Source organism: Solea solea, chromosome 3 (genome assembly GCF_958295425.1).
Source record: "Solea solea chromosome 3, fSolSol10.1, whole genome shotgun sequence".
In the NCBI taxonomy this organism is placed as follows: domain Eukaryota; kingdom Metazoa; phylum Chordata; class Actinopteri; order Pleuronectiformes; family Soleidae; genus Solea; species Solea solea.
Window position 1 is genome coordinate 2,958,422 of NC_081136.1, and position 20,022 is coordinate 2,978,443.

The window sequence follows — 20,022 nt, forward strand, 5'->3', positions numbered from 1 at the left end:
TGAACTATGACATTTTTGAGTGATTTTGGACGACATACTATACTATGACATTTTTGAGTGATTTTGGACGACATACTATACTATGACATTTTTGAGTGATTTTGCACGACATACTATACTATGACATTTTTGAGAGATTTTGGACGACATACTATACTATGACATTTTTGGCCAATTTTGGACGACATACTAAACTATGACATTTTGATGTCATTTTGGACGACATACTATACTAAGACATTTTTGAGTGATTTTGGACGACATACTATACTATGACATTTTTGAGTGATTTTGGACGACATACTATACTATGACATTTTTGGCCAATTTTGGACGACATACTAAACTATGACATTTTGATGTCATTTTGGACGACATACTATACTATGACATTTTTGAGAGATTTTGGACGACATACTATACCATGACATTTTTGAGTGATTTTGGACGACATACTAAACTATAACATTTTGATGTCATTTTGGACGACATACTATACTATGACATTTTTGAGAGATTTTGGACGACATACTATACTATGACATTTTTTAGTGATTTTGGACGACATACTATACTATGACATTTTTGGGCGATTTTGGACGACATACTATACTATGACATTTTTGAGTGATTTTGGACGACATACTATACTATGACATTTTTGAGAGATTTTGGACGACATACTAAACTATGACATTTTTGTCTCATTTTGGACGACATACTATACTATGACTTTTTTGTCAAAATTTGGACGACATACTAAAGTATGACTTATTTGTCAAAATTTGGACAACATATTCAAGTATGACTTTTTTCACTAATTTTGGACAACATACGTCTTTGACACACGTCAGGCATGCTGTAATGAGTGTTTACTGTTGGGTTAGGGTTAGGGTCCATGTATCCACACACAAATCCCAAAGCCAAATAGGAATTTAATAAAGGTTCATCATCATAACATTGATATAAATACATCACTCTGAACAGAAATGACCAAATAAAAATACAAAATATACAAAAACATGAAAGCATTTTTTCAGCTGTGGCCCTGGCGCATCCATGGCCTTGAAGCAGGAGATTGTTTCCTGTGTAATTCTACAAAAAGCCAGTGTCAAAATATCCAAGCAGGCAGCCATTCCCAAGTAAACGCCGCTGGGATCTGTATCTGTGCCCATCAGAGTGATGGGGGACAAAGGACACACGAGATGGACAGTGACATGAGCACTGAATGTTCCTCCATTATTTACTCGGTCTGCTGGTTTCTGTTTTATCCTAAAATCCATCGATCAGAGTGGGAGGAGTTCAGCTGCACTGACTCGCTGCTCTCTCCACCCTCGTGCTGAAAGATAGAAATACATCATCTAGTAAACTGCTATACGACAGAAGTATAATTATATACACACAGCTTTAAATAAAGCTGACACTGACTTTGTTAGCGATGGCTCGGAGTTTCCCCAGCAGTGTCGGTTTCTGGGCGTAGACCACGTCGTCATCAGGCTCCTCCCCCTCAGCAAGACCACAGCTGTCTGCAGCCGGCAGCTCACACTCCTTGTTGGCTGACATCACCAGACGAGAGTACTTGTACTCCAGCCTGTGCACAAACAACAAGATAGCAAAATATGGTCAAAAAGTCATACTTTCATATGTCGCCCAAATTTTTACAGTAAAAAAGTAATACGTCATTGTTTAGTATGTCGTCCAAACGTGTCTCACCTCTTATTTTTCTTCCAGAAATAACACGTGAGTGACACGAGCAGCGCCGCCACAAAGGCTCCGCCTCCGATGCCGACCTTCAGCCACAGGGCCACGGCCTCGCAGGGGGCGGAGCTTCTGGGAGGCAAAGACACGCCCTTGGTGCACAGCTTTGGCTCGTTCCACACGTACAGGGTTTCCTGAGGACAGAAGTGAGAAGAAGTCGTCTTCAGTGTGAACACTGATGTGTGTGTGTTTGTGTGTGTGTGTGTGTGTGTGTGTGTGTGTTACCTGCACTCCTCTCTTACACACTCCCTCTATCTGGTGATAATCGTCCTTGGTGCAGCGTGGACAGGCGGTGGCGCTCTCCCACAGGAAGTGGAACGTACATCCATCACATGTTCCTGCAGGACAGATGCTACACACACATATTATAACATTTATGTGTGTTGTTTTGTACTTAAATGTAATTTTAATACATTTCCGACACCTGTCTTTAGTTAGTTAGTTAGTGAGTTAACCAGTTGAGGACACACAGACACAGAGTTGTCTCTTACGTGGGCACAGAGACGTCTCCTCGCTCAGATTTCTCTGGGTCACAGCGAACAGTGATGACTGAACTACGACCCTGGTCACATGACGCTGTCGCCTGCGACGACCTGAAGGTGAAACACTGTTACTGTTATTGTTGTTGTTGTCATGACGTCATAAAACAAACATGTAAACACACGTGTGTGTGTGTGTGTGTGTGTGTGTGTGTGTGTGTGATGGCTGCACCTGTAGAAGAAGTTGATGTCAGGGACGTCCCTGGAGTTTTCTGGGAAAAGGTCGGGTTTGGCGTTCATGCCGTCCAGAACCGTCTCTGCCGTCGCTCCTGGGAAAAGAAATAAATAAAGAGAGACACGCGTGTTAAATGCAACACGGCTCACATTAAAGGGACAGTTCTGGGTTTGTTGTTATGAAGCACAGGGGGAAAAAAAACAAGTTTCGACACTTAACAGGAAGATGAAGTTGGACGAACGTACCGATGAACGTGTCGGCGAGGCTGATGGACTGCGAGGAGATGGCTCCCCTGAAGCCGCGTCCGTCGGCCGGGATGATGGTGGACTGACAGATGAAGCTGTCCACCGCGCTGACCAACTGCGCCGCGTCGCTCTGCTCGTCTTTGCTGGACACGTCGGTGACGTTGTCGGTGCAGATCGCCGCTCGCCTCCCCTGCGGCGGAAGCGGACGTTGCTATGGTTACGCATTATATTCTAATACACCCTGTGGCTGTTTAGCACACTGAGATTGTCATTGGGACAGCGTGGGATTAAATCTGATTTGTTTGACCTTCAAAGATGCGCAAGCTATGAAAAATGTCAGTTTGTGTTGAATTAATGTCACGTGACAGACACACACACACAGACGCACTTGATTGTTGTTTTTACATTTACACAGTAGATTAAATATAATTTTATTTTTTTGGATTTATTTTTAATTAATATTTTTGTCAAATATAGTTATTTATTTATATCTAATTCTGACTTTTTTGTCCCTCAGAATTCATGCTGTTTTATTTCTACTTATGTGGCACTAATACTCTTCCCTAAGAAAGCCATATCTTTACTAGTTTAACTAATTCATTAGTAATTTACCAATCAATTCCAGCTGTTGGGTCACAATCTCCTTCAAATTTCATGAAATTCAAACATCCAAACCCTTTTCTTTGGCTCTTTTTACACATTTTACAATATTCAACTCTTTTATTCTGAAATTTCCTTCCACTGAAAATGAACGGAACCCTCAAGAACGTACAGTAAATGATATGTTCATAAATAAAACAGTAAAAAAAAGTGAAATCAAGAAAAAGGCAACGCTATAGTTGGGAATGCTGACTCAGCATTTTCTCAGGAAATGGACACGTTCCAGTTCTATTTTTGTTTCATTTAAACTACGACTAAAACGTGAGTCTCACCTCGTGTCCACAGAGGCTGATGTTGAACAGGTGAAGGTATTTTGTGCCTTTAGACGTGAAACTGGGGCCGATGGTCAGCGAGACCACGGCGCTCAGAGCGCTGAGGTCAAAGGTCAGAGTGCGGTTGTTCTCCGTGTGGGAGAAGAGGCAGTCGCTGTAGCAACGAGAGTGTTCCTGAAATACACACAGATACACAACTTAAATCACCACTGAGGTGAAAATGCTGTCAAGTGCCACAAGGGGGCGCAAGTCTGCGTCTTTCGCCATAATCTTATTTCAAATTAATTTGAATTTTAACATTTTGTTTTGGTAATAAAAGCAAAAGCAATTTATGTAACTTTAGTAACATTTTTTAATGCTAATAACATTTTACGACTCTTTTTTTAAAACTTCAGGTCATTCATGTCACATTAGTAACATGTTTTCTTAATTTTGTTTTGTAATTTAGCAAAATATGTTGAAAAAAAATGAAAAGAAATCCTGTATTTATGTAATAAAATAAAAATGGATGTTGGTTTTTTTTTTTTTATTATTTTTATTTACTTTTAATTAAAAGTTTTTTATTATAAAGTCATTTTAATTATTTCAAAATAACTTTATATTAAATTTAAGAAAAACATTTTTCCTTGACCAATTATTTTGGTCAAGGAAAATAGTGACTTTTTTTTTCACATCATCACATATTACATTAAAATCTAAATTAAAACAAATTTCATGTCGTTATTCAATAAAAGTCGATTCAAAAACGGTTTAAAAACATATCTCCAAAAATCACCACAATTCTCAAAAATGTAATCCAAATCAGAAAAGCTGGTTTATCCACACGACGTGTCCTCACCTTGGTGCTGACGCTCGCGGGTCCACACGCGACGCACGCGTCCTCCCCGTACGTGTGCCGCCCCGTCAGGTGCGTGTTGCGCGGACACTCCTGGCACCGGTTGGTGTCTCTGTCGATGTAGAAGCCCGGCGGGCAGGGGACGCACGACGAGCTGGGACGCCGCGAGTTCTCGGGCACCAGGGCGCAGGCGCGGCACGCCGACGCCACGCCGTCCACCACGTTGGTCACGCTGATGGAGTAGAGCTTCACCGCGTCACTGACGTGACGTCGCAACTGCGCAGAAACACGGACACGTGGATTATTTTAAAGATAACAAACGAATATTTGAACAAATAACTTCCAAAAGACGACTGGTAAATGAATCATAAACTCATAAACGTGAGCTTAAAGTTTTGAGAAAGTTGGGAAAATTCTTCAAATTTGTGGGAGGGACCGCAAAAAAATCTCCCGTGAGCCACCTGTGGGTCCCAACCCAGACTTTTGACAGCCACTAATTTGTAACACAACTTTCACAGTCAGCACTTTTAGCAGCAGTGACTGAAAAGGAACCTGAATAATTAATGTAGTATTTTAAGGTTATAAAAGAGTGGAAACTAAGGCGGAATAAAGTTTGAGGAAAAAAAAAATACAAAAATTATACTCAACTATTTCCAATTTTAATCCTTAAATTTGCAAATAACACCAGCACATTTGTATTAAACCTGTTTTTAAAAAGTTAAAATGCAAAATTTGACCTTATCATTCGGGTTTACGTATGTCTTAGAGTGAGTAATGTGTTTTAGCTTATGTTTCTGTTTTTAAATATTCTCTCTTATTGTAAGTTAGGTTAAAAACAACAACAAATAAATAAATAAAATCGGTAAACGCTCACGTCTGCTGCGCGGTTGGTCCTCTGAAAGGCCCACGTGTACGTGACCGAGGCGTTCCTCGTCATGCTGTGCGAGTACGACTGTTTCTGTTTGCCGCCCTGCCACGACTCCACCACCGTCGTGCTCTTCCTGTTCACGTCCTGCAGGGGGCGGCGTCACAACAACAACAACAACAACAACAAACGCACACTGTGAATCACAGGGTTGAGATTATGTGTGAGATTAGCAGTGAGACACACACACACACGCACCATCATGAAGTAGAGCTCGCAGTCGGCCGAGCAGATCGTCTCGAACACGAAGGTGATGCGACCGAACTCGCCGCCCGTCATTCCTGAGAGAGAGGCGGGGACTCTGACAACACACACACACACACATTAGTGCTGGGCAGTATATGTATGAATGAATGAATGAATGAATGAGGAGACTCACTTAAAGCCGGGCACGTGAAGACTGAGGATGAGATAGTCGTTGTCTGAACTTCCTGCTCCGCTGCGAACGTGATCACCTGCTACTTCCCAACCTGAGCGGAAGACAACGACGCGTTAAAGCTGAGCTACGCGACTTTTACTGAGCTTTAACAAATAAACACGTGTTTAAACTGGTGAAGATCAGGTTTCAGGGTCTAAAGCAGGGTTTCTAAATCCGGGTCCTGGACTTTAGAAGATTCACTTCCTGACTTCCTCACTGTCTGCTGCCTTTAGTAGTTAGTTTCAACTAACTAATGACTAATAAGAAAACATTCTAACTAGAGTGATTTAATAACTAACTAACCAATAAGAGCATAACTAACTAACAAATATTTTATTTACACCAAATCACTTCATTATTACTAGTTAGTGGTGGCAAGGTTAAGACAGTTAGTTATAGTTAGTTAGTGATGAGATTTAGTTTCTCTCATTGGTTAGTTCAGTCAGTAGTTAGTGAGTTAGTTGTTGAGGTCTTACCGTTCATTTCGTCACATTTGGAGTTTCCCACGTTGAAACATGACGTCTTCATGTTCGCAGGAAGAACGTTCCACCATTTATACTCGTAACCTAAGACGGGCTCTGTCCCTGCAGGACACTGGACACACACTGAGACACACACACACACACACACACACACACACACATTAATGACTTCATTATCAGTGGAAATCACAGGTGTGGACAGTCAGCTCAGGTGTGGACAGTCAGCTCAGGTGTGGACAGTCAGCTCAGATGTGGACAGTCAGCTCAGGTGTGGACAGTCAGGTCAGGTGTGGACAGTCAGCTCAGGTGTGAACAGTCAGGTCAGGTGTGGACAGTCAGCTCAGGTGTGAACAGTCAGGTCAGGTGTGGACAGTGAGGTCAGGTGTGGACAGTCAGCTCAGGTGTGGACAGTCAGGTGTTTACCGTATGTCCCGTCAGAGTGTGTCCCCGGTGGACAGGGCAGACAGGTGGAGTCGTTGCTGTTGTAGTAACCAGGGTTACAGGGAGGACAGTCTTCTCTCTGTCCCGTCACAGGAAGCTCCACGGCTCCCGTCACGTTCTCCACGCAGATCTTTGGCTCCACCCACCGGAACAACACCTGCGTCTATAAAAAAAAACACAGGAAGAATTCAACAAAACCAATGAAGAATAAAAGGGACAGTACGTACATTTTCAAGGTCGTGGACGTTGACTTTAGATCATGGATGTGTGTGTGTGTGTGTGTGTAGTCGCTGACCTTCCCTTCGCTGTCACAGGCCGTGTGAATCTGGAAATAATCCGTCTCTGAACACGGCGGCCTCACTTTACATTCTGCCCAACCTTCACCTGAGACACCACACAAACAAACAACTCTATTAAATCACTTTATTTACATTTCATTTACACTGTAAAACTAAAATCTGTGTAATTATTGACAGAAATGATGACACATACGTGAATAGTAGTGCTGAGGACACGGCGCGCAGGAGGAAGCTCCTTTAACAGAGTAAGTGTTGCTGGGACACGGCTGACAGGAGGAGGAGCCGGGGGCGGAGCTAAACCAGCCGGGTCGACACGGAAAACACTCCGACGTGTAGGCGACACCTGGAAACACGCGACACGCAATTACCGTGTGGTTTTATGACGAGAAGAACGAAGAAATAAGACGACAAACAAACAAAAAGAAGTTCAGCAGCGAAAAAGAAGGAAAAAAGGATTGAATTCACTGACGTTTCAGGTCCTGCAGTGAAAATAAATAAATCCTGCAAATGTCAAAACTGTCTCATTAAAGGTTTTTTACCCTCGATCTGGATGTTTTTCAGCAGCACAGGTTTCACCATTTTCCCTCCCACCAGGATTCCAGTGGTTCTCCAGTAGAGGATGTTTGTACCTGACTTCAGACTCACCTGAAACACACACACACACACACACACACAGTGAGACATGTAAACACAAACACAAACACAAACAAAGAAAGGACGTCACGTCCTCACCGTGTGTGTGTCCCACTCTCCGTTGCTGGTGATTTTAATCCACTTCTGGTCGTCGGTCTGAGCCATTTCCTGACACTGTTCGTTCTGGACCTGAACGCGTTAACACAGCCGTCAACCACGGGAAAGAAAAGCAGCGACAACAACAACAACAAACAACAACAACAAACAACTGCTGCTTTTACTCAAACCACAGTGACAACTCTGAACTGTAGGGGGCAGCATTACACCTCTTAAGGCCCAGGCTTGTGTTTCGACTGAGGGGTGAGCGCCGTGCCGATGGCCACGTCAGCGAGATACAGATACTTGAACACAATGGACAACGACATTGAACGCAACACAAAGGACAACAACACAATGGACAATGACATTGAATGCAAGACAACAGACAACAACGACATTGACCGCAACACAACGGACAACGGCATTGAACACAACGCAACTTACAACAACACAACGGACAATGACATTGAATGCAACACAACGGACAATGTCGTTGAACACAATGCATCTTACAACAACACAACGGACAATGACATTGAACGCAACACAACGGACAGCGTCATTGAACACAGCGCAACTTACAACAACACAACGGACAATGACATTGAACGCAACGCAACTGACAATGACATTGAATGCAACACAACGGACAACAACATTGAATGCAACACAACTGACAATGACATTGAATGCAACACAACTGACAACAACATTGAACGCAACACAACGGACAACGGCATTGAACACAACGCAACTTACAACAACACAAAGGACGATGGCATTGAACACAACACAACACAACACAACAGACAACAACTGCTCAGTTTGTGGCTGTTTGTCTCACCAAAGCTTGACGTCTTTGTATAAGAATTGAAGGCATTGAAGAAACACCGGTCGCAAGGGAGTGACACATTTCTGTCACCCAATTAACTGACTGTACCATTTTACTCTGGTAGCCCAAGGGGAGGTAACGGAAAATGGTTGAGGCCGGTTATTTTGGTGCTATTCCTAAAGGAAATGCAAAAAACTAAAAATAGAAAAAGCACCATACCAAACCGAAACACGGCATGAGAGTGTCCAATTAAAACTAACCAGCCCCAACTGTTCCATTTTTGGTACCCTTCCCTTGTGATACCAGAGTGAAATGGTACGGTCTACTTCCAGGAGGAGCTAGATCAGTCATCAAACTGCTTGGTAAAAGACCAAATCTGTTTTTGTCTTACATTTTTAAAATGGAGTATATAATATACGACATATATGAAGTGTGTACTTACATAGAACTCAAAGAAGATGTTGTTGTCAGGATACTGGTAGGTGAAGGAGACCGAGCCCTGTTTCTCCAGGTGAACGGCGTAAACCAGAGACACCGTGCACTCGTCGCGGTTCGACTCCAGATAAACGCCCTGCGGCGTCCACGACGAGCTGCGGCAACACCAGAGCAAATGTTAACACTGATCATTCATCCATTCACACTCATGTCTCTGTGTGTGTGTGTGTGTGTGTGTGTGTGTCACCTGTTACACGTCTGAACCTCCTCTCCGTTTGGTCCAGCGTCAAAGAAGCTGGCCAGGCTGGTGAATCCGGCCGGGACGGCGTCCCACTGGTCAAAGCGGAGGCCGCTGCCCAGAGAGTAGGAGCCGGCGGCGCAGGACGTGCACTGCTGAGAGGACATTTCTAAAAACTTCCCCGCTGGACACGAGAAAGCTGTGAGAGGAACAAGAGGAGATGTTTGAAGGTCGAGCCATGTGTGTTTTTCTATAGAAATCTTGGAAAATCTGTGCATTTTATTTTATCTTTTTTCTTAGGTTTGCTCACTTTAGCTCAGCTTTGCTTACATTATCTTAGCTTACCTTGCTTTACCTAAGCTGGCCCTGCCTTGCTGTAGCTTATCTTACCATACGCTACCTTAGCTTAGTTTACATTTGCTTAGCTTATGCTACCTTAGCTTAGTTTACATTTGCTTTGCTTACTTTACCTTAGCTTAGTTTACGTTTGCTTAGCTTACTTAGTTTACTTTAGCTTACCTTAGCTTACCTTACTCTTTCTTATATCTTATCTTATCTTGTGTTACCCTGGCTTGTCTTAGCTTAGCTTACCTCTATCCTAACTAAGCTCACCTCACCCTATCTTAGCTTAGCTCACTTTTATCATAGATCAGTTTACATTAGCTCAGCTTACCTTATCTTATCAGATAATATTTTAAGACTTTTAATTGTAAATCTTAATTTGAAAAGCATCAGTCGCCCATTAGCTGCACTTGTCGAGGTGCTAGTTTGTTTCGTTTTTTCTTTGTCTAGTGTGCTCTAGTAAAGATTCGGTAGCGGGCAAAAAGATATGGGAGGTGTCCTCGAGACGGACTAGTTGACTAGTTAGTTTTATTGTATTTTTATCTGCTCACTTCCTTCTTCGTAACAGAGCCAACGCGAATCCCTGTGTAGAGGTCAGGAGTTGAATCATTCTAATTTCACATAGTGAGCAATAGCTGCTGATTCACAGTAGGTGCGGAACATAATCCCTGTCTGATGAATGAACTGAGGTCAGTGTGTGGTATCATGAAATCCTCTGACATAATAATAACAATAGATCTACTGAAATTATATCTCCTTCATTGTCATTTATTATGCTAGCAGCACCTGCAGTGGGTTTAACACATTGCTTACCTTGCCTGATGATAGCTTAGCTTACCATACCTTATCTTAGCTTTGCTTACCTTACCCTTTTTTAAATCTGATCTAATCTTATTTTATTGCCTTACCTTAGCTTGCTTTAGGGTACCTTATCTTACCCTAATTTAGCTTACCTTAATTTAGCTGACCTTACCTTATGTTAGCTTAGGTTGCCATGCCTTATCATAGCTGAACTTACCATACCTTGTTTTAGCTTAGCTTACCATACATTATCTTAGCTTAGCTTTGATTACCTTACCCTATTTTAAATCTTATCTCGTCTTATCTTTTTTTGCCTTACCTTAGCTTGGCTTAGGCTATCTTATCTTACCCCAATTTAGCTTACCTTACCTTGCCGTACCATAGCTGACCTTGTTAGCTTAGCTTACTTACATTATCTGATCTTAACTTCCTTACCTTACCCTGTCTTAGTGTACTTTAAATAAACTTAATTTAACTTATCTTATCTTAACTTATATTTGGCCAGTATTCTGTTTTTTTTAATAAAATATTAAGGTAAACCATACGCATAATGAACTCAAACAAACGCCAAAATGCTTTTCAAATCAGCATTTTGTGTCTGTACACTCATATATTATGAATAAAAATAATATAGCATAAACCTAATAGTGCACCTGGGAGTATTTATACAGTGTGAATTATTAAAAATGGAAAATAAAATCTGCTCATGGATGAACTGGTCGACCTATAGTGATATTGACATGTAAATGACAGGGTCACACAGTGAGGTCACTCACAGCAGTCTGTTCCTCTGGTTGGAGGCGGCAGACCTGAGCAGGATCCCGGACTGTGAGGGATGGTGACTCTCCATCGTGATCCTGTGCCGTCACACTCAGTGTACTGGTAATAATAATCTGTCTGCAGAGAACACACACAAGACCGCACACTAGGATCAATACAAACCGCATGTGTTTAACAAGAGCTCTCAATTCTGCATTTAATTAGTTAATATAAACTCTGTTTACAGTGTCGATTAAAAAAAATATAGTCTCTACAAATATGAGATGTCTCCGGTCAAACCAGTTCCACCAGTGACACACGACACTGGACAAAAGCCAGAAAGAGAAAACATTGGAGGCAGAGGGTAAAAGTGGTGGCTGACCCTGGTCGCCATGGCAACCGGCCGCTGGCACGCTAATGGCTCCATTAAGAGCACAAACAGCCGGGTTGGTCGTCTGCACACTGACCACATTTAAAAAAAAAAAAAAATAACAGCTGCTTATTCTCATCATGTCAGCAGAGTGGACTTTGATTATGACGATAATTCACTTTAAACGACGATAACATGAGGGAAACAAGAGCAACAGGTGGCGACTTCAGGCAGAATTATCTTTTCATAGCTGTCACTTTCCACTTTAAATCATAATAAACTTAAGTTTGTCACATTATAGATGAACTGAATATAGGATACAAATACAAATCTATGATCAATTATATGATAAACATTGCATCCTTTTCATTTATGTTTAATTTCTCACATAAAACTGCCTTTTTTAACTTCATTTGTCCTGTTTGTCTTCATTTTTGTCTCGTCACAGCAGCATTTTTGGATTAAAATCCACCTACATGAGGCTTTGAGGGTCACAGTGGGAGCTGCAGATAATCCCAGCTGACATGAAGCGAGAGGCGGGGGTTTTGTTCTGCAACGGGTCATAAAAATAGATAAATATTGAACAAACCCTCGTCCAGCTCGTCCTCACGGGACGACACGGACAATGTGATGCTCGTAAAACTTTTTCTTTTCACATGTAAAAGAACGAGATGTGACATAAATGTGAGCAGTGGAAGCATTTTCAGATTTTCTTCCACCTTCACACACACAAAAATAAAACTATCTCAGGCATCAGCAGTAACTCCCACCTCCCGTCTCCTGACTCAAAGGTTTGCTTGTCATGCCGCTGAATGTCATCCCGTCTCCCCCCTCTCTCTCTCTCTGCTTTTCACGCCAGTCTCCATGGCGACCGGCGTGAGTCGCCCAGGAGACCGGCGGTTTAAACAAATGAGTCCATGTCAATACATTAGCCCCAGATCTGGTCTCTGAGCAGGTGAGTCTGCTGTTAGGCCACATGTTCATGAGTTCATTTCACAGGAACAATAACATGAAAATGTGAAAATGAAAAAATATCCCGTGTGGTTTGTGCTTTTATTGTGGAACTTTCACGTTGAACGTCTTCTTCTCTACTTTTATTTTGGTCAGCTTTATTAGGAATTTTCCAATTGTAGTTGGAAATAGTCGGAATGTCCGAGTTGAAGGAGCGTTCCTTTAACTTCCCAGAAAAGTCGACAGTCTGCTACTTTTACTGTTAATTGTAGTACGTCTCGTTGTTTTCCATTACTATAGCTCCTCCTCCTCAGCGTGGGCGGAGTCATCGTAGCGCGGCTGCGTGAACCTGCCGTGACGTGATTTTAAACGCGAGACAAACACACAAACTAGTGACTTGTAAAGCAGTTGTTTTGGGTTTAACTGAATCATTTAAAAAGATTTGTTCACAGAATCGTTCGCTGAACTGAAATACCACTGAACGTGGTCGCGATTATGGCTCACAAACGTTTCTTAGGTTATTTTTGTCTTTTTTGTGCCCACGTTTTTGTTCCGACTCAAATGGGACGCAATGAACTCAGAGGTGTCATCACTCTCAGTTCCAACTTCCAACCTCCGATGTAATTGGAACGCATAGAAACGGGACTGTTAGTTGTAGTTATTTAAGAAAAAAATCTAAAATGAGTTTAGTGTTTTTAGTGTTTTAAAATTTGCTTTTGCTTTACAGTCACTTAAAAACCCTGACATCACAGCCTGGTGGCGCTCTCTCTCTTTCTCTCTCTCCTCCTCCACCTCCTCACATATCAGCGGGTAATCCTGTCAGTCGTGGCCGACAACGGGTGCAGTCAGAGCGGGGATGAAGGCCAGCAGACAGCGTCATCTCGTTATGGAGCGTATTTACTGTCGTGTTTAATCGGATCAGACGCGTTCACTGCAGCATCACGTGTGTGTGTGTGTGTGTGTGTGTATTTGTGCGTTGAGCCATTATGAAGCGGACTTAATTTATTTATCTTTGCATCATAAGAAGCCATATTTGTGTCTAATGTGGTTTTGTTTATTCCCGCATGGACATTTTAATTAATCGATTTCCCCCACTTGTATTTAACAATTTCAACAATAAAGATTTAAAAAATATATATATAGAGCCACAAAACCTCCCCCTGGTTTAATGTGAGAAATGATCACAGTTGTGTTTTAATGATCAGGATATTATGGGATTATTATCTCACCTCAGCGCACGGCCGCAGGTCTCCGTCCGCGGACACCGGTGATGTCAGCGCGGTGATGGTGATGATGAGGAGGAGGAGGAGAAGGCAGCGGGGGGAGCAGGAGGTCCAGGCCCGGAGCCGCATCCTCAGCTCGGATCAGAAACTCGCGTGGGTCCGCGGCTGCTGTGGAGACACGAACATCAAAGACACCGACAGTGTTGAGCTTGTGTCATTGAATGCATCTGCTGCTTCTGCTACTACACCGTCAATTTACACTAATAACAACACACTTCCGGCCACGGCTTTCAAAATAAAACCACACTTTTGTTTACAGATCGAAAAAAAACAACTAAATAAAATGACAAAATTAGAAAACAATAATCAATAAAAACAAAAAAGACATCACAAAAAAAAGCAACAAAATACTCAGTAGGGGCAGGCGATATGATCTTAAAATAATATCATGATATTGCAATAAAACATTAGTAGTAGTAAAATGTGATGGATGGTTCACAGAATTTCAAAATAAAAGTATACAAAATAATATATCTTGGTTTGGTGAATGTTGTCTATAACATGCTGTTCCGCTATTGACCGGAAGGTGGCAGGAGCAGGATAAACACGTCCCTCACAAAGAAGAATCAAACCCGGAAATGTAGTAGCGGTGCAGAATCAAAACACATCAAATTTGACAGCTCGGCGAATCATTTTGCTAAAATGCAATGGGACATGGAGGCGACGCTGTCAGAAACGAGCTACGTCGTTCGTACAACATCGCCGGAGACCGGAGCGACGTTTCGTCGGACTGTCGCGGGATGTTAACGCGAGGAAAAAGTCCAGTTTGTCCCGCATCCGCCACCGCTTTCCTCCGGTTAGCTTCCCCGGCTAACGACGGTTGCTCGTGTCCATATATAGAGCGAACGCGGAGCTCCATCACCGTGAGATGTAAACAAACAGCCGAACGATATGTTCTTAAATCGTCGACACAAATGACTTCACATATTTAAATACAATCGCGACTTTTGTGATAACTGTCACATGTTCTTTGACAGTTAAAATAACTTATGTATTTTTGAAGCATTTCTTTTTTTTTTGGTAAATTCTAATATTCGCGTTAATATAGGGATGCAGCGAACGGTTATTTTGATTACTTGATTAATGAATGTGGTATGTTTGTCCCAAACCATAAAATTATTGTCGATTACTAATTGATTAATAATCTCCCAATTGTTGCAGCCCTACATACTAAAGAGTAGTCAATATTTCAATGCTTTTTCGTGGCAATGCTACATTATTATTAAATATAAAGTAAGACAAATTAAAGTAAAATTCAGCTTCTATGTCAAACATTAGAGACATTAGTGTCAGGAGGAAAAAGCAGACAGACAGAAATAAAAGTTAAATACTCAAAGAGAAGAAGAAGAAGAAGCAAAAGACAGGGAAAAGAAGGGATTAATGAAACACGACAGATGCAAACATAAGCTCCAGGATGTCGTCTGACCAGGTCATCGCCATCGTCATGAACGACAAAACCTACGAGGTGAATAAGAAGAAGCTCATAGAGAAGAGCGACTACTTCCGTGCGCTGTACAGCTCTGGCATGAGGGAGTCCACGGAGAACTCGGTGCAGCTGCAGGGACTCAGCGTCCCCGGTCTGGAGCTGGTCCTGGAGTTCATCAACACATCCAAGGTCCAGGTCGTCAACGAGACTCTGGAGGACCTGATTGAGACCGCCTCCTTCCTGCAGGTCACCTCCATCCTCAAGCTGCTGAGCTCCGAGATCCGGCTGGACAACTGCGTGGAGCTGTACAGCCTCTCCGAGGTCTACGGCACTCACGATCTCCGCACCGCGTGCCTCAAGTACATGAGCTGCTACTATCATCCCATGCTGAGGCGGCCCGAGTTCAGCAGCCTCCCCTCTGCCGTCCGAGACCAGGTCAGGGAGATGCGTATGAAGGGCACGGCCACCCTGGTGGCCATCGGGGACTTCACCTGTCTGTCCATGGACGTGCCCGATCAGGACGAGCCCTGGTCCATGCTGAGGTACGGCGAGGTGGAGCAGCGGTGGAAACCGCTCGCAAACAACCTGCCGCCGGACATGATCAACGTCAGAGGGTACGGCTCGGCCGTCCTCGACAACTACCTGTTCATCGTGGGCGGTTACCGGATGACGAGTCAGGAGATCTCAGCCGTGCACTGCTACAACCCCAGTCGCAACGAGTGGAACCAGGTGGCGCCGCTCAACCAGAAACGGTAAATCCATACGGGGGCAAAGAAACGCATCTTTTCTGAGTCTGAGTGTGTGATGTCAACATGTGTCTTTCTCTTCAGGTCCAACTTCAAGCTGCTGGCAGTGCAAGGGAAGCTGTACGCTGTCGGGGGTCAGTCTCTGGGCACCGTGGAGTGTTACAGCCCGGAGCAGGACTGGTGGACCTGCGTGTCCTCGATGCCTGATCCACTGGCTGAGTTCTCTGCCTGTGAATGCCAGGGAGTGATCTACGTCATGGGTGGATACACTGCAAGAGGTTTTTCGGGATTATTTAAGTCACAATGGACTGAAAAAAATCGACGTTTTTCTCTATGGGCTTTGGTGTCTGGGATTGAGCGTTGAGGTTTTCAAAGCGACACAAACTTCAGTTTCTAGTCAGAAAAAACTGTTTAACAGTGAGTTAAAGTAGTAAACATAATCAAAAGATAACAAAGACTTAAACTGAAACTTTGGTTAAGTGGCTTAAATCAGCGTATGTGTTTCAGGCTGACTCATTTTAAAGTCGAATTAGATTGAGTTTTTGTGGTTTTCTACTCATTTAAACACAAAGCGCTTAACTGAAATTGTGAAAATAGCCCTTTGTTTCTTCTTCATCTTCTTTCCAACAGACAGGAACACAAACGTTCTCCGCTACTGTCCCACCTCGGACACCTGGTCGGTTTTCCGCTCGTGCTCCGCGCACATCCGGAAGCAGCAGATGCTCTCGGTGGAGGACACCATCTACCTGGTGGGCGGCTACACGCACGAGCTGGAGACGGGACACAGGCAGCGGCGTCCCAGCCAGACGGAGGACGTGCTGACGGTGCAGTCGTACAACGTCACCACGGGCGAGTGGATCCAGCTGAAGGAGAACACGTCCAAGTCGGGCCTGAACCTGACGTGCACGCTGCACAACGACGGCATCTACATCATGAGCAGGGACGTGAGCCTGCCCACCAGCCTGGAGCACCGCGTCTTTCTCAAGTACAACATCTTCTCCGACGCCTGGGAGGCCTTCAGGCGGTTCCCGGCCCTGGGACAGAACATGCTGCTGTGTTCGCTTTACCTCCCCAACACGCTATGATGGACACGGACGACGGGAAAGACAGTAAAGTGGCTCAGAACTGTGTCTGGTTGCCAGGTTGAACACCTCGTGACCAATGTGCCTCAACAAAAGGAGAGAAACACAAAACACTACATTGTACAGACCTGCTGTTGATGCAAATTTAAGCTTCATTTTCAAGTATGAAAGCGATAAAGTGCAATGGTTTGTGCCTTTCGTGTGCTAGCGCCTAAATCGCAGTATTATTCATCGGTTTCTCTGAAAATAATTACCAGGCAAAGTTTGGAATAACCCACACGTGGCTGCTCTGAAGGTGTTTACTGAATCCTTAAAGTGAAAGTTCAAGTTTCTAGAGCTGTGGATGTATGAGATACTGACACATACTGAACACTTAACATGGCTGCCAGCAAGGAATACCAGATTTTAGCCACTTAACAGAAGGTTAACGTAATAAAATATATGCCAGATTACGCCTGTTGTATCTTAAAACTGTTTTTGTTCACTGTTAAAGGACCTTTTCCAAAATCAGTGATTTTAACACCATGGAACACAGGAGTTGTTGATCCACTGCTGCCTCCATTAATAAGTTAATAAGTCATTTTGTGACTTCAGTGTTAAAAATCTTTTGTTCAAATTAATAAGTGACCCAAACTTAACTAAATGAGGCCACAGCAGCTCCTGTGTTGCTTGGTGTGGGAGTGTGAGCTGTTTAAAATCATCATATTTTTTAGGAGGAATAAGCAACATGAAGCATCGACCGTCTTCTAAAGATGGTGTGGACTTAATGCTTAAAGTATAGCTGCCTGTCTTATGCTGGTTCTTCAGGCACAGGGGGCGCTCACGACACTTCAAATAACCCAAACTCTCCTTTCAAATACTAGTTTTACCATCTGGGTGAAATATATTCAGCACAGTGGACGCTAACAATGATTTAACCCAATTTAATGACTCACTCCCTGTTCAGGTTGAGTCATGTGTTCATTTTCATGCAGCGATCAGAAGAATAAGAGGTTTTTCCAAGCACCTGGTGATCCATTTTTCCAGAGAACCACACATTTGCCACTGTGATACGAACACACGACGAGCACAAACGGTGGATTATCCTGCATAAGAGCATGTTTTAACATCTACGGGCCTCGCGGTTCTTCAATGTTTACACCCGACGTACATTTTTAATCCATAATTCAAGACAGATTTACAGTTTCCCGTCTCTGAAGTGCAGATGATCCTGACAAACGGCTTTGGTTTTACACTGCCACACGTTGAATGGGGGAACATGAAATTTCCCTTTGTTTTCCAAACACTCGCACACTTTATTTCCCAGAGATACGCTATGAGCAAAGCTTAAAGGGCAATTCCATGAAAGTGACGACGCACACGTGCCTTCCGCAAAAAAAAAAACCTCAGTTAACAAAAAAAGAAGAAAAAAAAAGCACAAAATGCAAGACTTGTTACATTGCCAGCAACTGACCAAAACTGACTTCTTTTTTTCTTTTTCGTTTTGATTTATCTGATTATTTTAGCTTCTCTCTGCTTTCATCTGTCGGACTGGTCGTAGGTCATGATGATGATGATGATAATAATAAAGATGATGATAATCAGGGAGGGGCTGTTGATTCTGTCCTGTTGTTATTATTTATTTATTTATCTATGTGCGGTTCATCGCAGGTATCGCACGATACCACTTTCTTGTGTCTGATACCGATACCGATATCACAAACTCGAGTATCTACCGATATCAGTCTGATTCATGTCAAAGACATAATTCTCCAGCTGTGTCACAAATAATATTGTTGTAATAAACGGCAATTTTTGGATTGTGTCGGATTTTACATTTTTATCTGCCCAATATACCGATACTGACCGATACTGATTCCCATCCCTAGTTCATCATTAGATTTGACTTTTTTACCAAAATATCTGCTTTGTTGTGATTAGACCATGTGACCAAGAACTCTATGGATTATTCTGAAAAACTCAACACTGGTTAAATATAATAATAATAATAATAATAATAATAAAAATAACCCTTATTTCTAAAGGAACTGGTTAAGTTAAGGACAAAAATTTGAATTAAGGCAAAGAAGAAATGCTGCACAATCCAAAAGACAGGGGAAAAAACACTGCAGGTACATGTACACCAGCAGGGGGCAGCACATACCTTCTTTGTTCATGTATAAAAACATGAAAACATTTTCCCCGCAGAGAAAAAAGTGTCCTCTCCTCTTCACCTTCACACTAACGTTCTGTTTCACTGGAAAACAACATAAAACATTTCATACCTGAACCATCACATGGACGTTACTCAGAGCTTTGGTTGTTGGCTGGATGAATGGATGAAACAGATCTTTTTAATCCACAGCAGCTGCAACGATGGAGAGAATGAGAATCAATTGTTGCCATCGGTGATTCGTCAGGATTGATCCTCTGTTCTCTGACACACACATTTTTGTCCCCCATGAGGTCTAAATGTCCTCACAGGTTTTTATTATTTTTTTTTTTTTGACCTCACAAAAATATAAATACACAAGTGCAGACACACACACGCAATGAGATCGCAGACACCGATTACTGCCAAAGGGATCAGCGTCACAAAGTGATAATAAGTCATAATAACACAGTAATAATGTCTATAATTAACAGGGAAATATGTGACATGTGTCTGTAAATAATTAGCAGTTAACTAATAAGTAATGATAACAGGTAACAAGTAATTATGAGTCTGCTCATTGTCTTGAAGTAATAGTAACATGTGAGTCACAAATGAGAAGTAATAAAGTCTATAAATGATAGGAAATTTTATGTTTGTTGTAATAACTGTGTAATTAATATGTAATAATGTCTATAAGTTAGGTAACGTGAGGAGTAAACAACAACAATATGATGTTAAACTGCTGCGAAGCGAGGAGAGTAAAGGTTTACAATATACACAGTGTTTGTCTTTTTTCTTTGGGGCGAGAGACAACTGAGAGAATGTGCTCTGCATTCAGAGAG

At 42.5% G+C, this 20,022-nt stretch overlaps 2 protein-coding genes across 3 annotated transcripts; one reads left to right on the forward strand and one right to left on the reverse strand.

The window, feature by feature from the left end:
* Window positions 1–915: 915 nt before the first annotated feature.
* Window positions 916–19,378, reverse strand: LOC131456459 (endosome/lysosome-associated apoptosis and autophagy regulator family member 2-like). Of its 2 annotated transcripts, XM_058624808.1 has the most exons (23): window positions 19,311–19,378; window positions 13,739–13,900; window positions 11,206–11,326; window positions 9,296–9,485; window positions 9,056–9,203; window positions 7,782–7,871; window positions 7,589–7,694; window positions 7,243–7,392; window positions 7,046–7,134; window positions 6,733–6,913; window positions 6,304–6,432; window positions 5,789–5,879; window positions 5,608–5,710; window positions 5,359–5,496; window positions 4,488–4,760; window positions 3,650–3,823; window positions 2,718–2,907; window positions 2,470–2,566; window positions 2,250–2,351; window positions 1,984–2,110; window positions 1,714–1,892; window positions 1,429–1,591; window positions 916–1,339 (listed from the first exon to the last, which is right to left on the reverse strand). In XM_058624808.1, the coding sequence occupies exons 2-23, from the start codon at window positions 13,859–13,861 to the stop codon at window positions 1,268–1,270; spliced, it is 3,036 nt and encodes a 1,011-aa protein (XP_058480791.1). In that variant the 5' UTR covers window positions 13,862–13,900; window positions 19,311–19,378; the 3' UTR covers window positions 916–1,267. The 2 variants fall into 2 exon arrangements, with proteins under 2 accessions (XP_058480791.1, XP_058480790.1); XM_058624807.1 differs by lacking the exon at window positions 19,311–19,378 and having other exon boundaries at window positions 13,739–14,073.
* Window positions 14,365–18,631, forward strand: klhl42 (kelch-like family, member 42). The gene is made up of 3 exons (XM_058624832.1): window positions 14,365–15,970; window positions 16,049–16,242; window positions 16,595–18,631. Exons 1-3 carry the CDS (start codon window positions 15,207–15,209, stop codon window positions 17,047–17,049), a joined length of 1,413 nt encoding a protein of 470 aa, XP_058480815.1. The 5' UTR covers window positions 14,365–15,206; the 3' UTR covers window positions 17,050–18,631.
* Window positions 19,379–20,022: the final 644 nt, after the last annotated feature.

Coding starts and splice junctions, on each gene's coding strand:
- LOC131456459 (XM_058624808.1), bottom strand. CDS start 13,861: ATGCGGCTCCGGGCCTGGACCTCCTGCTCCCCCCGCTGCCTTCTCCTC. Junction 5,711..5,788: donor CTTCACGTGCCCGGCTTTAA/GTGAGTCTCCTC, acceptor GTGTGTTGTCAG/AGTCCCCGCCTCTCTCTCAG. Junction 2,908..3,649: donor TCAGCCTCTGTGGACACGAG/GTGAGACTCACG, acceptor CTTCCGCCGCAG/GGGAGGCGAGCGGCGATCTG.
- klhl42 (XM_058624832.1), top strand. CDS start 15,207: ATGTCGTCTGACCAGGTCATCGCCATCGTCATGAACGACAAAACCTAC. Junction 15,971..16,048: donor GCGCCGCTCAACCAGAAACG/GTAAATCCATAC, acceptor CTTTCTCTTCAG/GTCCAACTTCAAGCTGCTGG. Junction 16,243..16,594: donor GGGTGGATACACTGCAAGAG/GTTTTTCGGGAT, acceptor TCTTTCCAACAG/ACAGGAACACAAACGTTCTC.